The sequence below is a fragment of the Vespula pensylvanica genome, chromosome 1, assembly GCF_014466175.1.
Source record: "Vespula pensylvanica isolate Volc-1 chromosome 1, ASM1446617v1, whole genome shotgun sequence".
Taxonomy (NCBI): domain Eukaryota; kingdom Metazoa; phylum Arthropoda; class Insecta; order Hymenoptera; family Vespidae; genus Vespula; species Vespula pensylvanica.
This window is the reverse complement of record NC_057685.1, coordinates 8,292,477-8,309,651: the sequence shown is the minus strand read 5'-3', so window position 1 is coordinate 8,309,651 and position 17,175 is coordinate 8,292,477. Positions and strand designations below refer to the sequence as shown.

Below are 17,175 nucleotides of genomic sequence, written 5' to 3'. Positions count from 1 at the left end.
GCTACTTAATCGAGCGCAAATTCTACTTCTTCTCTCTTACAATGAAAGGAAAAAGATTTTTTTTTTTTAATCTCTGAGTTGTAATATTGCTTTGTTAGCTTCTTTTCTAACAATAGTTTAACCCTTTGCCTGTCCAAGAAAGTTAATCGTAATGTTCAAACATTTACAATTGTATGTGATATAAATAACATGTATGTTATAATAAGGACAAGTTTTACTGTACAACGATGCTATTATATTTTTATTTCTGACTTTGGATATCCTTTTTCTTTAGTTTTCTTCTTTTTCTTTTGATTTGCCTACGAGACGAGAAGATGTGGAGGAAGCCTATTATCTATAACTCAGGTACAATTTTTTACTTTTTGTTTCGCCATTTTTCATTTTTAAGATATATCAAATTAATCAATGAACATAATAAATTGAGTGTACCTTCTAACATATTAATTAGCATACAGTTATTTCGTTAAATATACCTTTTACCACGTATACGATATAATTGTTTAAAACTAACATTTACTTTTCATTACGAAACGAAAAACAACGTAAAATTAATAATGAAACGTACATTATATGTAATACATAAAAGAGAAAAAAATGTTAACGACTCCTTTAATAAATTCGCATCGATCGTAGAAAATTTTCAGATAAATTCGAAAAAATAAATTTATTAAAGAATTACTTTCACATTTTACTTCTTTTTCTTCTTTTTTTTTTTTAAAGGAAACAAATATAAATAAACTAACTACTCAGTCCTACTCCTCGGAACTTTCATCGAGTACTTCATCAAGCAGGTACTACATCGTACTACGTTGATGCATCCGATGTAAACACTATCTCGGAACTTTTTTGAGATTCGTATATATGCGTAGTGATTCGTTCAAAGTGCGACATGCGATGTACGACTTGCGATGAAGTGGTATATGTGAACGATTTGTAACTTGATTTCGTGGTATCGCGCACATCCTCACTTAACCATCGTCCTCGAGGATACGATAATTGATGGGGATCACGCTAACTTTCCGCGACTTTGATGTGGTTCCAGTAGCTTGTATTCGCTCTTCTCAAAAGAGAGGGAGAGAGAGAGAGAGAGAGAGAGAGAGAGAGAGAAAGAGAGAGTAAAGGCTTTTCAAGGGATAGCAAAACACATTTACATATATCTCTTGCACTCAACTCTACCCTCCTTTACCCTCTGTTACTTTCTCTTTCTATCTCTTTTGCTTCGAACTTATGCATAATTTGTTTCCCCTTTGCGTTTACTTTCCTTTAAAAAAGATAAAACGTTCAGTAGAACGTTAACTAGCGAATCTAATGTATATATTCAAGTAGACACTCGTTTTTCTTTTTTTTTTATTTTCGAACAATAAGTTCTGCACGATTTTTTTTTATTATTCTTTCCTTTCTATCTTTGTTTCTTTCTTTCTTTATCTATTTCTTCATTTTTCTTTCTCTCTTTTTGTGTCTCTATGTTTTAGAAAAAATAATGTAGTAGTTTAGAAAATTTTTATATAATTACGTAAATCCCTTGATTTATGGGGAATATCAATTTTATATAGTTTTTAAACCGCTTAGATTCTTTTCGATTCATTTTCTCAGTAGAAAATGCGAAACAAACAGTAAAATATATAAGAGAAAAAATGATGTATTTTATATCAATATTTATTTCGTATGTACGCGAAAAAAAGAAAAAGAAAAATATTATTCTTCTGTTTTTTTTTTTTTTTTAATAATTAATACAAATTCATCATTTTTATCGATCGAAGTATTCGACATTTTTATTTTAGTCTTATTATTATTGTACGGATGATTTCATAAAACTATTTTAGATCAAATTGACATGAATTTCTTGATATTTACTGTATTACTTTATTTATATTTACATAATGTGCAGATAAATAAGTTTTACAGTCGGCAATGTTTTCAATTTTCTAATATTGAAAGTCAGTAAAAATAAAAAAAAAGATTTAAAATTTGACTACTGTAAACTATGATCGTTAGAACTAGGATGACGAAATAGTATCTTTTGATAATATATAATCAAGCAAAAAATATGTTAAATATCGTTATATACGATAATTCAACGGCGATTAGAAATAGTTTATGAAATGAGCGTACAAATTCATGGCACCAGACAAATACGAATAACATAAGAAATGATAGTTTCGCAAGCAGTTGCGAAGATGTTAATGAAATTACCACAAGTTAATCAAAGAAGATTAAAATAACATAATAAATAAAATTACATAAAAATTTGTGGTTCACTGATAATAATTTTCCTATAAATATCATCATAGATGTATATTTCTTGATCGTTTAAAATAAGATCGCATGTAAAATCAAAAAATTGTCTACTGAGAATAATGAGAAAGTTTACTAGATTTTCTAATCTATAAGACATTCGCGACGAATATACACTTTCGCGAATTTAAACTACTCGTTGAAGAAACTATCTACGTCCTATATAACGATCACGTTAAATGGTAACACAAACGAAACAGTATCCGATAACACAGGCCAGCGGCTTGAGATAATACCTTTGTACGTACCAGCGTCACGTTGAAAGCTTTAAGCTTCCAACTCGAGTATAAGATACATTATGTGATGCAATTTCGATAGACGTTCTTCGATACGTTCGATTATTTTTGTTCGAAAATAAAATGAATTTGGAGTATTCGATTACCGGTTACTCAGTATTCTACATATATCCCTTTGTTCGTGCTAAAAAAAAAGGAAACAGTAAAAAGATAATAAAATTTTTTAAATAATAAAATTTGTTAACAAAATGATTCAAAGTTATCTAAAAATAAATGAGGGAAATGTAAACTCATATTTTTTAAATTTAACAAGTCAAATGTCAAAATCAAAATGAATGATATTAGTTCGATATATATTAATGTCATTTTCTCAACCTATTTTATACTTGCCCTTTTTTTTCTCTAAGAAATTTTCTTCGACATTATTTTCTCTATATTTTACAATTGCAATAAATCCTATACAATAATTAGAACAATTTAAAGGAAGGAAAAAAAAAGATTAAAAATTTAATGCAACCGAAAAGGAAATTATATAAATAAAGAGTGTACGAATCTGTTCGAACAACAACATTGATCATACGATTTCTCATGCCCATGGCATGAACAAAAGAAACAAAAAAAAAAGCAGAGAAAAATAGAAAATAAGAAAGAAAAAAAAATTAAGAGAAGACTCTAAGATAAACAAGGATGTGTCCGGGACAGCGGACTGTTGCGCCTTGGTGATGTCTCGGACGGGTCCGAGTCTGTTACCCGAGCGGGACACTTCCGAATGCAAATGTGAAGGCGTACAATCAAAGCGGCACCACCGGGACGATACATATTCAGGCGGTCAGCGTGTGCAAACACCGGCTCAAACGGAGCGACGAGGGTTTACCCCAAAACCCTCTCTCTCTCTCTCTCTCTCTCTCATACACATACACACACATATACGCGTGCAACAAACACACACATACGTAAACGTACACATTCTCATGCGTATATGTGTTCATCTCTTGGCATAGTACGTAGACTAGAGAACACGTCGGGTATTCCTCGTGCAGAGTAGACGTTGGAGAATGAGAAGGATGAGGAGAAGGAGGTAGAGAAGGGGATAAAGGGGGAGGTGGATGTTTCGTGGTACAGCCTGTATACATGGCTCAGGACAACGGATTCCAGGATGGAGGTGAGGAGTTCCTCTCTATGGCGGATATGCGCGTACACGGCCGACAGGGTGAAGCCCATCAATTTCCCATTCAATTCGAGGCCTCGGCTCTCGCCTTGCGGCTTCCACCATCACCACCAACACCATCTACTAGCGGCACACATGTAAACCAAATGCAACCGACCACCGACTCTCTCTCTCTCTCTCTCTCTCTCTCTCTCTTTCTCTCTCACACGCATACACACTCTTTCGTTCTCGCTCTCTCGCTCTCGTTCCTCTCTCTATTCCTTCTCTCGTCTTGTCTGTTTCACTTCTATCTCTTCTATCTTGCTTCCTAACATATATACCCCATACCTTGGAACGCTTCTTTCACGCTTCCTTGCCCTTAAATTGAAACTCTCACGTATGTATGTATATGACTCTCACGAGCTCGATAAAGTAGCAGATACCTATATCCTTTGTAATGGGATTCGAGCGAGACATTCGTCAGACGTTACCTTCGATGCTATGCATTTGCGGAGAGAAATAGTGCTGCCGATGAGATGGATATTGAATCACTGAAGCTTTCACTAACGTGAAATGAATAGTTAACGGAGTGGGGCTAGAATGGATTTAATGGGATAGGCATTGATTTCCCGTTGCTCCATCGATGCTCCCACCCTTATTTAATGACGATTAAACGTTCGAACGTGTGCTCGTTTACGCCCAGGCTATAGAATTCCAAGGGAATACAATGAATGTTCGATTTAATAGTACATCTACTCGTTGATTTATTTAAAATGCGAATGACTTTTAAAAAAATCGTTACTACTGTTACCGTGAATAATTAAGAGATATTAAATTTCGTGTCACATTTTTCCTCTTTTACACACACATACACACACACACATACATATCAGTCGTAAAAAGTATTATAAAGCCAATTTACTTTCTAATTTACATTACTATATTACTAGCGTAAAATTATTTTACTTGTCTGTACACTCAAATTTATTTATATTTATTTAAATTTACTTAATTAACAGCAGCATTATAATTAACCAATTTAATTTAATTAAAATTAATTAATTAAATAGTTAATAGAATCTTTGTTACTCTAAATTTTTCGACATATTCATATCTTCCTATCTTTTTCTTTCTCTTTGAATGCACGACGCTCTCTGATGTAGTACTACCGTTTCGCGCATCGTTGCGTCACAGCAACGTCGGTTGCATGCTTTACGACGTGCGCAACGTGTCGTCGCGTTTCACCAGGCCCGACGACAATTAAGCACTCCGCATTCCTGCTTTGAAACAGTGTCAATATCGCCGCGACTAATCCGTTGATTCCATTAGACACTGACTAATTACGATTTCGAGTGCACCATTTCCTCACTGCGCAACGATCGAGTGACGATACCGAACTAGCTATACGGTATATTAACGATTACACCTTCGAGCCCCTTTGTTACGACCCTTATCACGCGACTGAACTGAAATTAGGCTACCTAACGAGATCAAGTAGTGCATACGTGACGGCTAGGATACAGGATCGGTTTTCAAAGAGAACAAAAATCGATCGGGAAGATATTCGAATCTATCGCAGCTGTAATAATGATGATACTGATAATAATGAAGAAAGGAAAATGTATTATAAATAATAGTAATTAATAATAAATAATAATAACGAGATAATGTTATTAGTACGAGTGATCCACGTTCAAATGAATTTGGATAGAATTTTTTTCAAAGGGAAAATTTCATTCAGAATATGTATCATGTTTATAACGTTAATGAACTCGTGATATCTTTTAAATTCCATCATAGAGAAGAACTTTTTCTATTTCTTTTAGCTCATTTGACACCAGCCGTTACCGTGAGCAACGAAATATATCATGTTGCACAGTTGAAATATTAGAGTTAATTATATCCCCCTATACCGTTAGAGTGATTATTAACCGAGTGATACATAATTATTATGTTTCCTCATCCTGGCGCGATGAGAAGGATAGCTGGGGTATCTCGTCCACCTTAGGGTTGTCTTGATATTATGAGAACGAAGAGAGACTAATCAATTTTCCATTCAGTGTCATCCGCTGACGGATGACTTACGATCGTGCGAGGGTTTTAATAAATCAACACCCTTCGTTTCTCCCTAAACCAACCATCAGTCTTCTTCGAGACTGACCTTAAAAAGACGCCTTAGGGCGCAACACGCCTTCTCGTTTCTTTCCTCTCACTTTACTTTCTCTCTTTCTTTTTTTTTCTCTGTCTCTCTCTATCTCTCTTTCTCTCTCTCTCCCTTTCTCTCTTTCTCTTTTTTCCTCTCTCTCTCTCTCATTCTCTCTCTCTCTCTCTCTCTCTCCCTTTCTCTTTCTCTCTCTCTCTTTCTGTCTCTCCTTCTTACTCTCTCTTTCTCCCTCACGATCGTGTGAAGGTCGTTCGTCCTATCGATCGATATACCGAAAAGAGACGAAGAAGGCTGATGGACTCGGCTACCCAAACGACTTTCTTTCTGTTTATCTATAATCGAATATCACGAAATAAATGTTTTTTGATTGCTGAATAAATATGTAATTTCTATGTTATCTAAGATTTTTCTATTTGTTCAATTACTGAATTTCGATTAATAGAATTTCGATTATAGTTAACGATTATGTATTCTTCGTTTTGTATCTATTCGAACAAGTAATAAATGTATTAATTTTCCGGTGATAATTCGTTAAAAATTAATTTCTATCTATAAAAATCGAAATTACGAATAATTCGAGGAAATCGTAATAAATTTTCCTTTCATTATGAACGAAATAACATTTATGATTGATTTCAATAGTTATATCTTTGAATAACCGGCTGCGAAACAATTTCCAGTATTTAAATTAAAAATACCTCGTATCCAAAAGTACAATCGCATTCCTTATAATGAAGCATTCTACCTATACAGGTACTAATTATGCATAATATATCATTGTTACGTTCCACTTCACGTCACCCACCCTTTTCTACTGTTATCATCACTGCTATAACTAATATCACTATCATTATTGTTATTATCATTATTAAAATATTATTATTATCATTATCGTTTTAATACTATAATCATTATTATTATTATCATTGTTATTGTAACTAGCGTACACGTCATTGTAAGATCGTAAAAATCTAGATATTCTCAATATATTACTCCCATCTACGCTGCTTCGCACCCTACAGGTTTTTTCTTAACCAACCCTCATCAACCCCTCTAGAACACACCCCTCTCTTTAGTAAAGAGGTTTTCCTGTTTCCGAAAATCTGCTGTGCTTCAAATTCTACTCTTAACTCCTACAAACTTTCTTATCAATTACAGATATATAATAAACTACACATTTCACCATACTAATCACCGAGTTATTCATTCTCATATTACATCTTGTTTACAGACAATTAACAATAACGAATTATCACTTCGAACGCTAAATGAACGATAAAATATTCCTCATTTATCCCTTTCTCGTTTTATTTTTATCTAACAACAAAACTTTCGTTATAATAAAATAAATAATAATAAATCTAAAGTAAGCTTGCACGTTTACGCTATTCGTGTTTTCGTAAATGTTGTTGAATGAAATGTTGACATAAAAAAAGAATGAGATAGAACTAAATAGAATTAGAGAATGAGAGAAAGAGAGAGAGAGAGAAAGATAGAGAAAGAATAGGTGACATTTCACGTGATAAAACATGTCCCTTATTATTCTATATCGTATTGCGGACGACTGCAGAGATAACGACTAATTGTGATACAGTTTGTTTCACCCCAAAAGCTGATATTCCACCTCGGACCTTAGGGATATCGTCGCGAACGTTCAAAAGGGACGAACCATGCTTGCCGGAGGGTTGGATCGGCTTATCTGTCCGAACAGCCGGTTCCCTTGGCGTTAATTTGCTATCGCCATGAAGCACCGGGGAAACGTATATTATATAGAGTGAGGGAGAGAGAAAGAACGAGAGAGAATGAGGGAAAAAGAGAGAAAGAAAGAAAGAAAGAGAGATGGGTAGAAAGAGAAAAGTGAGAAAAGCTAGAATAAATACAATAAAGGGAAGAGGGATACCAGTAGAAACTCTATTTTCTCTCACACTGCTCAAATCCACTCGTGTGCCGTTAAAGCCCTAAGTCAGAGAATTTACTTCAACGCGTTCGATGTCTCTTCAAAAATCACAATGACGAATGAAAGAGATTCTTGGAAATTTCTTTGACCTTTTTGCGTTATGACATTATATAAATTTTGTTTATCTATAACAACTATGAGATTTAAGAAGGACAAAAACAGCAGGAAAAATGCAAAAATAAAATATTTATGCTGTCGAATGACGCTTATACAAATTTCATATTTACATATAAATAGAATATACGTATATTTACATTATTACGTGTTAACTTTCAATAATACTCTACTTGTACCGTATCTCTGTATACGGAATATGCAGGTGAACTTTATCATCATACTTTTTACGTTATATTTCAGTCTTATTAATTTAATCCTCTAAATTTCACAAAATATATCTTCAAAACGTTACAAATAAAATCTGCAGAACCCGTTTTCGATGATGATCCAATAAAACGAATATTCCGTTTCTCTCTGAATCTACTTGGCTATTTATCATCATGTACTTTTAAATGAGAAAAGTATTATACTTTAGCTTTATTAAGAAATAGACTTTTAGTCCTTTAAATTTCACAAGATAAATCTTCAAAACATTTCAAATAAAATCCGCAGAACTCGTTCTCGATGATGATCTAATAAAACGAATATTCCATTTTTCTCCGAATCTACCTGACTATTTATCATCATATACTTTAAGATGAAGAAAGAAGAGTAAGATGCGGAATAATAGTAAAAAGATTCGAAAAGACAAGGAGAATTGTGTAATCTTGATTCTGTAGAGTACTTTCTACGTGGATAATGGTGGAGTACTGTGTACGTAGACAAGGAGAAAGAGAAGAGAAAGAGAGAAATAGAGAGAGAGAGAGAGAGAGAGAGAGACAGAGAGAGAACGCATAGTATGTAGAGCGGCTTATCACGAGCTCGCAGAGGGATACCCATGGTCGGCTTATCGACTCAGCGACTCGACAGGATTCAACATCAACTCCCTCCCTCTCTCTCTCTCTCTCTCTCTCTCTCTCTCTCTCTCTGTATATCTATCTCTCTCTCGCTGTCTCCCTTTTACCGTATATACATATATCTCTGTCTTCGTCTATTCGTAGAAGATAGAGAGCGTCGAAAGATGATGGCCGTCGATCGAAGGATCTAGAGGGACTGAAGATGTTCGTCGAGGGTATGTGCCAAATACGAACGAACGCGTTGATGCACGCACACGTCTAAATGTACTTGTATATGTTTGTAAGTACCTATCTGTGCTTAGGAGGAACCACGCAAGAGGCAGAGAGATAGCAGTTCAGGACTGGGCTATGCTGACCGATATTACGTACTTAAGGAGCTTCGTGGTCGTCCGTTGATATAGCTACGACGGTAAACAGAATTTCTTAGTCCTCGCAAGCTAAGGAAGCTCGATTTATCGTCTCGATTTATCGTTCCTCGAGTCGAGCCCTCTCAGCCGATCTGTGAATGTCTTAAGCTCATTTTCTTCTCTCCTACTTCGTTTCTCTTCTCTTCTTACTTTGCTCGTTCTTTTCTTTTCTTTTTCTTTCCTTTTCTTTCTCTTCTTCTTTTTTCACCTTCCCCCATACTCATCGTGTACTTATTAATACGTTTATTATACTGATTAGACGGCATTATTCCTTCTTCTTTATCTGTTACATTCATCCGACTTATTTTCGCACATATATGTAGGTACAATGTAATACCTATGGGTTGGATAACAAAACGTTCGTGCAGAGATATACTTTTGTCCGATATATGCTTGATTTTATCTACTTCATTCTCAAAGATATTAACCCCTTGAACGGAAATGACTAGTATTAATTCTTTGAAAGCCAATAATCGACTTTGACAGCTTACGTCTTTCGCATATTTACATAAGTACTTTATTACCATACTTTTTTTTTTTTAATAGTTTTTACTGTTTCGTGTGAAGGAATTATGTACTTAAAGCAAATTATAAAGAAATTTTTCGATTCATTCGCAATGGTATTATATATTCTAAACAGATACCTTTGCTTTAAAGTAAATAAAGAGGTTAAATAATATATTGAAAAATTTTATATGCCCGAATAATTACGTAAATCAAAAATATGTATTTATTACAAAATACTTATTAACTAAATTCAGTAACAAATTCATGTTATGATAAAGAATATATATATATATATATATATATATATATGACTTTAACCACTTTTATAATCATTATATAATTGAAATATATCTACATAAATTTAATACCGTTCTTAATTGATCAACTCGATTAATTATAACTCGCTCTTGTAAGAACATTTTAGGTATAAACTAATTTTTAATACACGTTTTTAATACGTATATCATCTTAATTCCCATTTAAAAATGAAACGTTTACCTAAAGCAAACGTTATTTAGTTTCTATTTAATCAAATCTCTTAAAATATGATTTTCGTTTAGATAGATTCGTCTCGTTATACAATTTTATCTCTTGCCCAAATATTACATATCAGCTTGCCTACATTTTAGTCGTACTATAGAAAGGAGAGGAAAAACAAAGCTCGTAGTAGAAATGGATTATTGGTTTTACATTTGTCGAGAGAGGAGTAACACAGGGAAGAGTACTTACAGATTGTAGTGTACGTCCGCCATATTCGGTCGATATCGAAGTGCCTGCGTGAATGCTTCCTCGGCTTCGGCCACGCGTCCCTGAGCACTGAGAACGCTTCCCAAATTACCGTAAGCTGTAATCAACCAGCATGCGAATTTTATTCAGACTTATGTACACACACACACATACATACATATATATATATATATTCATATATACAATACAGATGAAGATAACATTGAACGAAGAGATTAATGCAAAATATAATAATAGTATCATTGGATTTATCCGCAAATAAGTGTCATTTATATTATAACAAACTATTTATTTTAAGAAATAAAAAGAAATAAGAAATCATAGATAAAGACCAATATATATTATATATATATTATTTTTTTATCACTCGTAAAATATTTAATAAAATAATTTTTTTAATAAACGATTAGTGCCGTTCAGATATTACTACTATAGATAGATAAAACCGTTCAAATACGAAACTTTGAGAATTGATTACATCTATCTCATTGTTCGAAATTGGATAATTGTTGTTTTTTCATCTTGCTGTCTATCACCCAAGCAAATAATAAAATACTTTGGCTAATTAATATTATAAATATTTCACTTAATAAATTTACTTACAATTAGAAAAACATCGAGATTACGGTAATCTCTTGGAGTCTACTACCTCTCTTCCTTTTTAATCAACAACGTATGCTTAATCACCCTATTACATGGTACATAGTTATATAGTCGAGCTGTTAAACGATCGGAGAGGAAGTGCTCAGGAAGGGTCTTAAACGAGCGCGTGCACGCATATGCTGCCCTTTGAGTAGTATAAGCAAACGAGCTAACGTAACCGAGAACTATCACATTGCATGAATTTACTTAAGACCTACTTTCTAAAGTATTTCGCGTTAAAACTTTCGCAATATGCGAACTTGATGACAAAGAAACATCATTAAACAAAAAAGATATTATTATATACATTTATATATACAAAAATATATATTATATACACACACACACACACACACATATATCTGTAAGAGGAGATAAGAACTATACATCCGATGGGAATAGTTAGCTCGGCAACGTAAGAGGATTAAAATATTAATTGAAAACTCGTATCGCGTGCCATCACGTTGAGCCCGCTGATGTTTACGATAAAGAGAGAAAATGAATTTGCGTTTTATCCAGTCGGAGATCGCTTCCCATCGCGTTATACGCCTCGATCGACCTGTTAATCTAACTTTCCGTGCATGTATCGTGTACATAAGTATCTACAGGAACTATTTTATGGAAAACACGAAACTCGTGAAATTTCAATCGAATTAAATGTCTAATGTGTTTTGATGATGGTGTAACTTTTTTCTGCACATACATATACATACATATACGTATATATACATACATATACATATACATATACACGTACACGCAACATTGCACAAATATATATATATAGAAAATGTTAGTTCTATTACTTCGACTCTCTACTCTACTCTAACATTTTTTCTCATTCATCGATGCGTATCTAATCATTCTCGTTATACGCTACATCGACAGTTTTAGTTCGTGATAGATCGTTGCTAAGGAAAAGAAAATCGCGGTTAAGCAAGACGAAGAACGTAGTTTAGTTCCTTTTTCTTATTCTTCTTCATTCTTTTTTTGCCACTTATCAATGGTTCTCCTAAATCAACTAGTGTCGAAGGAAACTCGTCTGAAGTATTTCTTCGAAATTTTTGAGTGTTAACGCTTAACCTCACGAACACGAATGTACCTATATGTAATATCTTATAATACATTCATAGAAATCTATATGTGTACGTCGATGTAGGCAACAAAATGTAAATTTATTCCCGAAGTGAGGCAGCCTGTTAACACGGTAACACGCAATTTCTGTCGGCGCAATTAAAAGGTGTCGTGACGTCGTTGACGGCGACGAGGGTGCTGGAAGCGTCGCTCGAAGGCACCGACACTGCTGGTGCGCGCGCGTTTGCACGACCCCTCGCGTGATCGTCCTCACAGTGCCAAGAGAAACACATACAGAGAGAGAGAGAGAGAGAGAGAGAGAGAGAGAGAGAGAGAGAGAGAGACTTTTCTACCGAGCTTCTCCGATGAGAAGATTAAAAAAGGAATAACACGAGGACGGTCGTCGACGCCAGTTCTATGTCGCATCCAGAAAAAGAAACATTCATTATGCATTGTAAGGTCTTCGACCTTATGATATAAAAACGATGATAATGAAGATCTACGAGATACGACGTTTTATTAACACATTGTCAATTAATTTGACGTTTATCATATCGATTAAACATTCTTTCTCGTTTATTTGTTACGTTTATCTGACTTGTTTTCAAACGTACGGTATATATTTGTATATATATGGGGTGGAAAAGTCATTCAATGAATCATCAATTCATTAATCTCTAGCTATAAATATTTATTATTATAACGTTCGTATATTCGGTGTTTAATCTAAAATTAGATATGGAAATATTTCGATAACTTTTAAATGATAAAAAGAAATAATGCTAGAGGAAAATAGTATTTTTTGAATAAAAATTATTTCCATCGATGTTCCATTAAATGAAACTTGATTTTGTTATTGCACGAATGTTGTAAAGCAAATTGAAGGAAGTTAAAAATTATTTAAGGACTGTTAAGAACTGTCAAGATTTTATCAAGCTTGTTATTTTAGAAAAATGAAGTAGAGGAAAGAAAGAAGAAAAAAGATTTATATTAAATAAAATTTACAAGAATGATATTATAATATTTTTTTTAAAGATCTATTAAAATTGCAACACGCGTTAAATATAAATTAATATCGCTATTAGGACATAAAATTAAGGACAATTGAGTATCCCTAATAAACGATAAATTTGCAATTATTTATGAAATTCGGAAATCAATATATTTGTTTATAATGATCACAATAGGATTTAAATATGATATAAATTGAACATTCAATGACAATGTACATTCATTAATTCACAACGTTGAAATGATACCGCATCTAATTCACTCAATATTTATAATACAGTCAAAGTAATTTAGATAATTAGTGAATTATAAAGATTAAGTGCTAAAGTTAAAACCAAGAATATAAATAATAAATGTAGTAGCTACTCGTGTGTTATGGAATTATTCCTTGATTATCGTCGTTAATACGTTCATTGTTCTTTCGGTGTATCACTTGTATTGATAAATATTGACGTATAATTCGATTGATTTGATTGAAATTGACAAACGATATGTTTCATTGGTAATAATTATTGATTCATCGATATCCAGTCAAATTTCAAGTCCGTTCCGAAATACAAAATCCAAATTATCTCCCGGTATGAATTGTTTGCAAATGATAATATATGTTGCTTAAATTTAACAACGAACATTAACATTACGTAACAATCGTAGTAATACATAAGCGAGGATCCAGAAATAAGTACGAAGAAAGAAAAACGGTGCTATTTTCAAGTGGACAAGGAACGAATGCGTCCGACGGAAATAAAGTTGCCGAAAGAGAATTATAATCCAGTCTGGAGGCCACGTAAACGTCGTTGGAAGATAGTACCTCGATCGAGGGTCTACATAAAAATGGACAGAGACGAATGACGGCGAGGAAAGCAAAAAAAGACGAACGAAAAGATGGAAAAGGTAACGTAGGAGGGTTGAAAGAGGAGAGAGAGAGAGAAAAGGAAAGAAAGAGAGAGAAAGAGTACAGCACGTTACCCGATTGCATGTCGTGTATTCACCTTGACGACGATTTTATGGACACGGTAAGCGGATGTCTAGCTAGCTTGGAAGTTCAAAATGAAAAGCGGGATAGCGTACACTCGTCGAGAGTACAATGGCCTACTGTGTGTGTGTATATACATATATAGATATATATATAACGAAATAGAATGACCCTTACTATATACGTCGGCCATACGAAATTACATCTTTTCTTTCTCCACTACCAGTTCCTTCTTTTCCCTTTTTCGCGTCTTGTCGGCCCTCTTTTATCGCTTCTCAACGTCGATTGTTCCCGGTTGAATTCTTACCTTTATACGGTATTCTTAGAAAATTCTTTAATTCATCGCTTTAATTTTTATTAAATTTGAATAACTTTTGTTATTTCTTGTTCTTCGTTTAAACGTTCAAATAAATTTATAAAAAATTGTATTCATCGGTCTATTATCGCTAACTTGTATTTAAATTAGATCGGCATTATCATCACGAAAGAATAAAAATTATTAATCGGGTCAAGTATTTATAAAAATTATTTTTTATGAAAATTATTTTGCATAAAAATAAAATGATACAAGGTAAGAGGAAAATAAATGAATAGAAATGAAGATTATTTTGCATAAAAATAAAATGAAGACGGAATAAGCATTGAATGAATTAATGAATAGTAAAGAGAACAATTGAAAGGTATAATGTTTTCATACTAAGAATGAGAAACAAATTTATTCTAACATTTATTCTTTTATCATTCTTCAATGCATGTTTATCTTTTTAGAAAGTTATGATGAAAAATATATCACATTAGCTATCAAGTAAATATTAAAATAGAAATAATGGAAACAATTACAATTTTAATCTTTTTTAATCTTTCTTACAAAATTTAACAAAAATTATTGTTGTAGATTCATTACTTTTAACATTATTTTTATACATAATTACTAAACTTATTAAGACCTAATAATTTTGAAGAAAAGAAGTAGAAAAAATAACATGCATTTTTGAGAGTTAAATCGTCCTAACGAGTAGACTCTTTTTCTCTGGTTAAATAGTTCAAAGAATATCTTTGGATACTGAATTCTTTGGATTAAAAGATAAAAATAAAAGTCGAATGAATAAACTAACCTTTAGGCGGATTGACGTGAAGAGCAGACTTGTAAAGACTTTCTTCGTCGTACCAATCGGTATTACGTAAAAGAGTCTTAGCAGACATAAGTCCAATGAGGATCGCTGTAGCAAGTAAAACGGCTCTACCACGTGTCCTTGATCCGTATCTTCTAGCGATTCTGTAGCATGCCGAGATAGCAGCACCAACGATGAGACACGCACCCACGCTTGGTAGATAGAGTATTCTCTCCGCGATGACGAATCCAACATAAAAGAAGAGATTGCTGGCTGGGAGGAAGGGAAGCACGAGAAAACCTAAGGATATCGCGATCGACGTAGCTGCAATTCGTTTCTGATTGCTTGCGTTGATATTAGAAAATCCATAAGTTTGTCCACAGGACACGTTCATAGCTCTTTTCACGCAATGACAATCACCGATCGGTCCGTTATTGTTGTTGTTAGCTGCACGACAGCCATCGGTGTGACAGCCACCCGTTCGCCTTCCAGCACAAACTGGACACCTCGTCGAGACGTTTCGTTGATAAATCTGAACTTGAACGCTACTAGTAGAGCCACTCTCTTTGATACCACGTCTTAATCCTTTAGCTGCCCAAAATGCTGCTCCTGCTAGTACCGTATAAAGACAGGCCGATTCGAGATTCCTCGAGTCTAGGAGACTAGTGATCCGTGGTACGGCGTCCATCGACCAATCGAAACTCAATGTGCTCGGACACAGCAACATTCTAGCACTGGCCGCAGGAAGGTAAAGGAACGTCAAGCCCCGCGTCAAACGCGACGGATGTCTTGCCGTTGGATTGTCCGCGCTTGCAAACTCGGGCCTCGAGCCAGCGATCCTTAGACGACCCACTACCAAAAGGGCTAAGGTACCCGATAGAATGCCTAGACTACGACCACGTGTCCACCATCCACAGTTCACCTAGAATATAACAAGGAATTTATTAGATCGTTGTAATTATTTTATCCTTTTTTAATAAATATTACGATAGATGAGATTTGCTCCTTGTTAATTTGTTAATTAGGAAATATGCGATAATTTGTCATTTAGAAATATACGTCGGAAGTATCTTTGTTGGAAAAGACGAAATAACAATCGCATCTTATTTAATTAAGATAGCCTTATGTTCTTACAATTATATCATACTGCTATAAAATATGAATGGATAGATTCATAATCGAGCCATTTTTAGCAAATAAGATTACTACATTTACAATGAAAATTCATCTGTATGAGAATAATGTTTGTTCGAATAAATTATTTATTTATATATCCGTGAATTTTCTATTTGTTACGAATTATGTATAAAACACATTTCATAATAATAATATTCGGTTGATTCACTCAAACAGGTGCAGTAATAAATAAAGAATTTATTACAATAAAACAACATTTATTTATAAGTTTGATCCACAAAATATCTAACATATCATTTTCTAATCAGAATTCTTATTTTTATCATTCTGCATAGCTCTCGCTTTTGATTCGTAATCAAGTACCGTTTTATTGTAATAAATTCCTAACATATAACAACGCTTATTTATGAATCATATTTGTATTTCAACGTATATATCTATGTATGATAAGAATATACACATTGGTCTAAAGAAAAGTGACGCTTCAAAAAACACGAATTTTGGCTTGTAACCCGCATAAGAAAACAAAATTCAAGGGAGATAAAGCCTTTCGTGAGGTAGGAGGCCGCCATAGTTGTAATAGACGTTCTACGGTACAATAATTTCTTTCAATGAACTACTCCACAAACAAAGGCTAGAAAAAGATGAGAACGATAAAACCGTAGAAAGTAGACACAGTCATGGTGGAGCACTCGTTCTCATCAAATTCGTCGGAGCGTTGCTTTAGCTTGCTAGTTTTCTCACTCCTAGTGCAAGCATTGTCTTCTATGCAAATACATGACGCCTCTTTCTCTCTCTCTCTCTCTCTCT

General features: G+C 33.8%; 1 protein-coding gene across 3 annotated transcripts in view; it reads right to left on the bottom strand.

Moving 5' to 3' along the window:
* Positions 1-17,175, bottom strand: part of LOC122635529 (protein O-mannosyl-transferase TMTC2-like) — a 235,297-nt gene that overhangs the window by 86,983 nt on the left and 131,139 nt on the right. For all 3 annotated transcript variants that reach the window (XM_043825868.1, XM_043825853.1, XM_043825859.1), the window contains 2 exons: positions 15,232-16,150; positions 10,396-10,510 (listed from right to left, as the gene is read on the bottom strand). In XM_043825868.1, the coding sequence (XP_043681803.1) occupies positions 10,396-10,510; positions 15,232-16,150 (1,034 nt within the window). The remainder of the gene's footprint in view (positions 1-10,395; positions 10,511-15,231; positions 16,151-17,175) is intronic.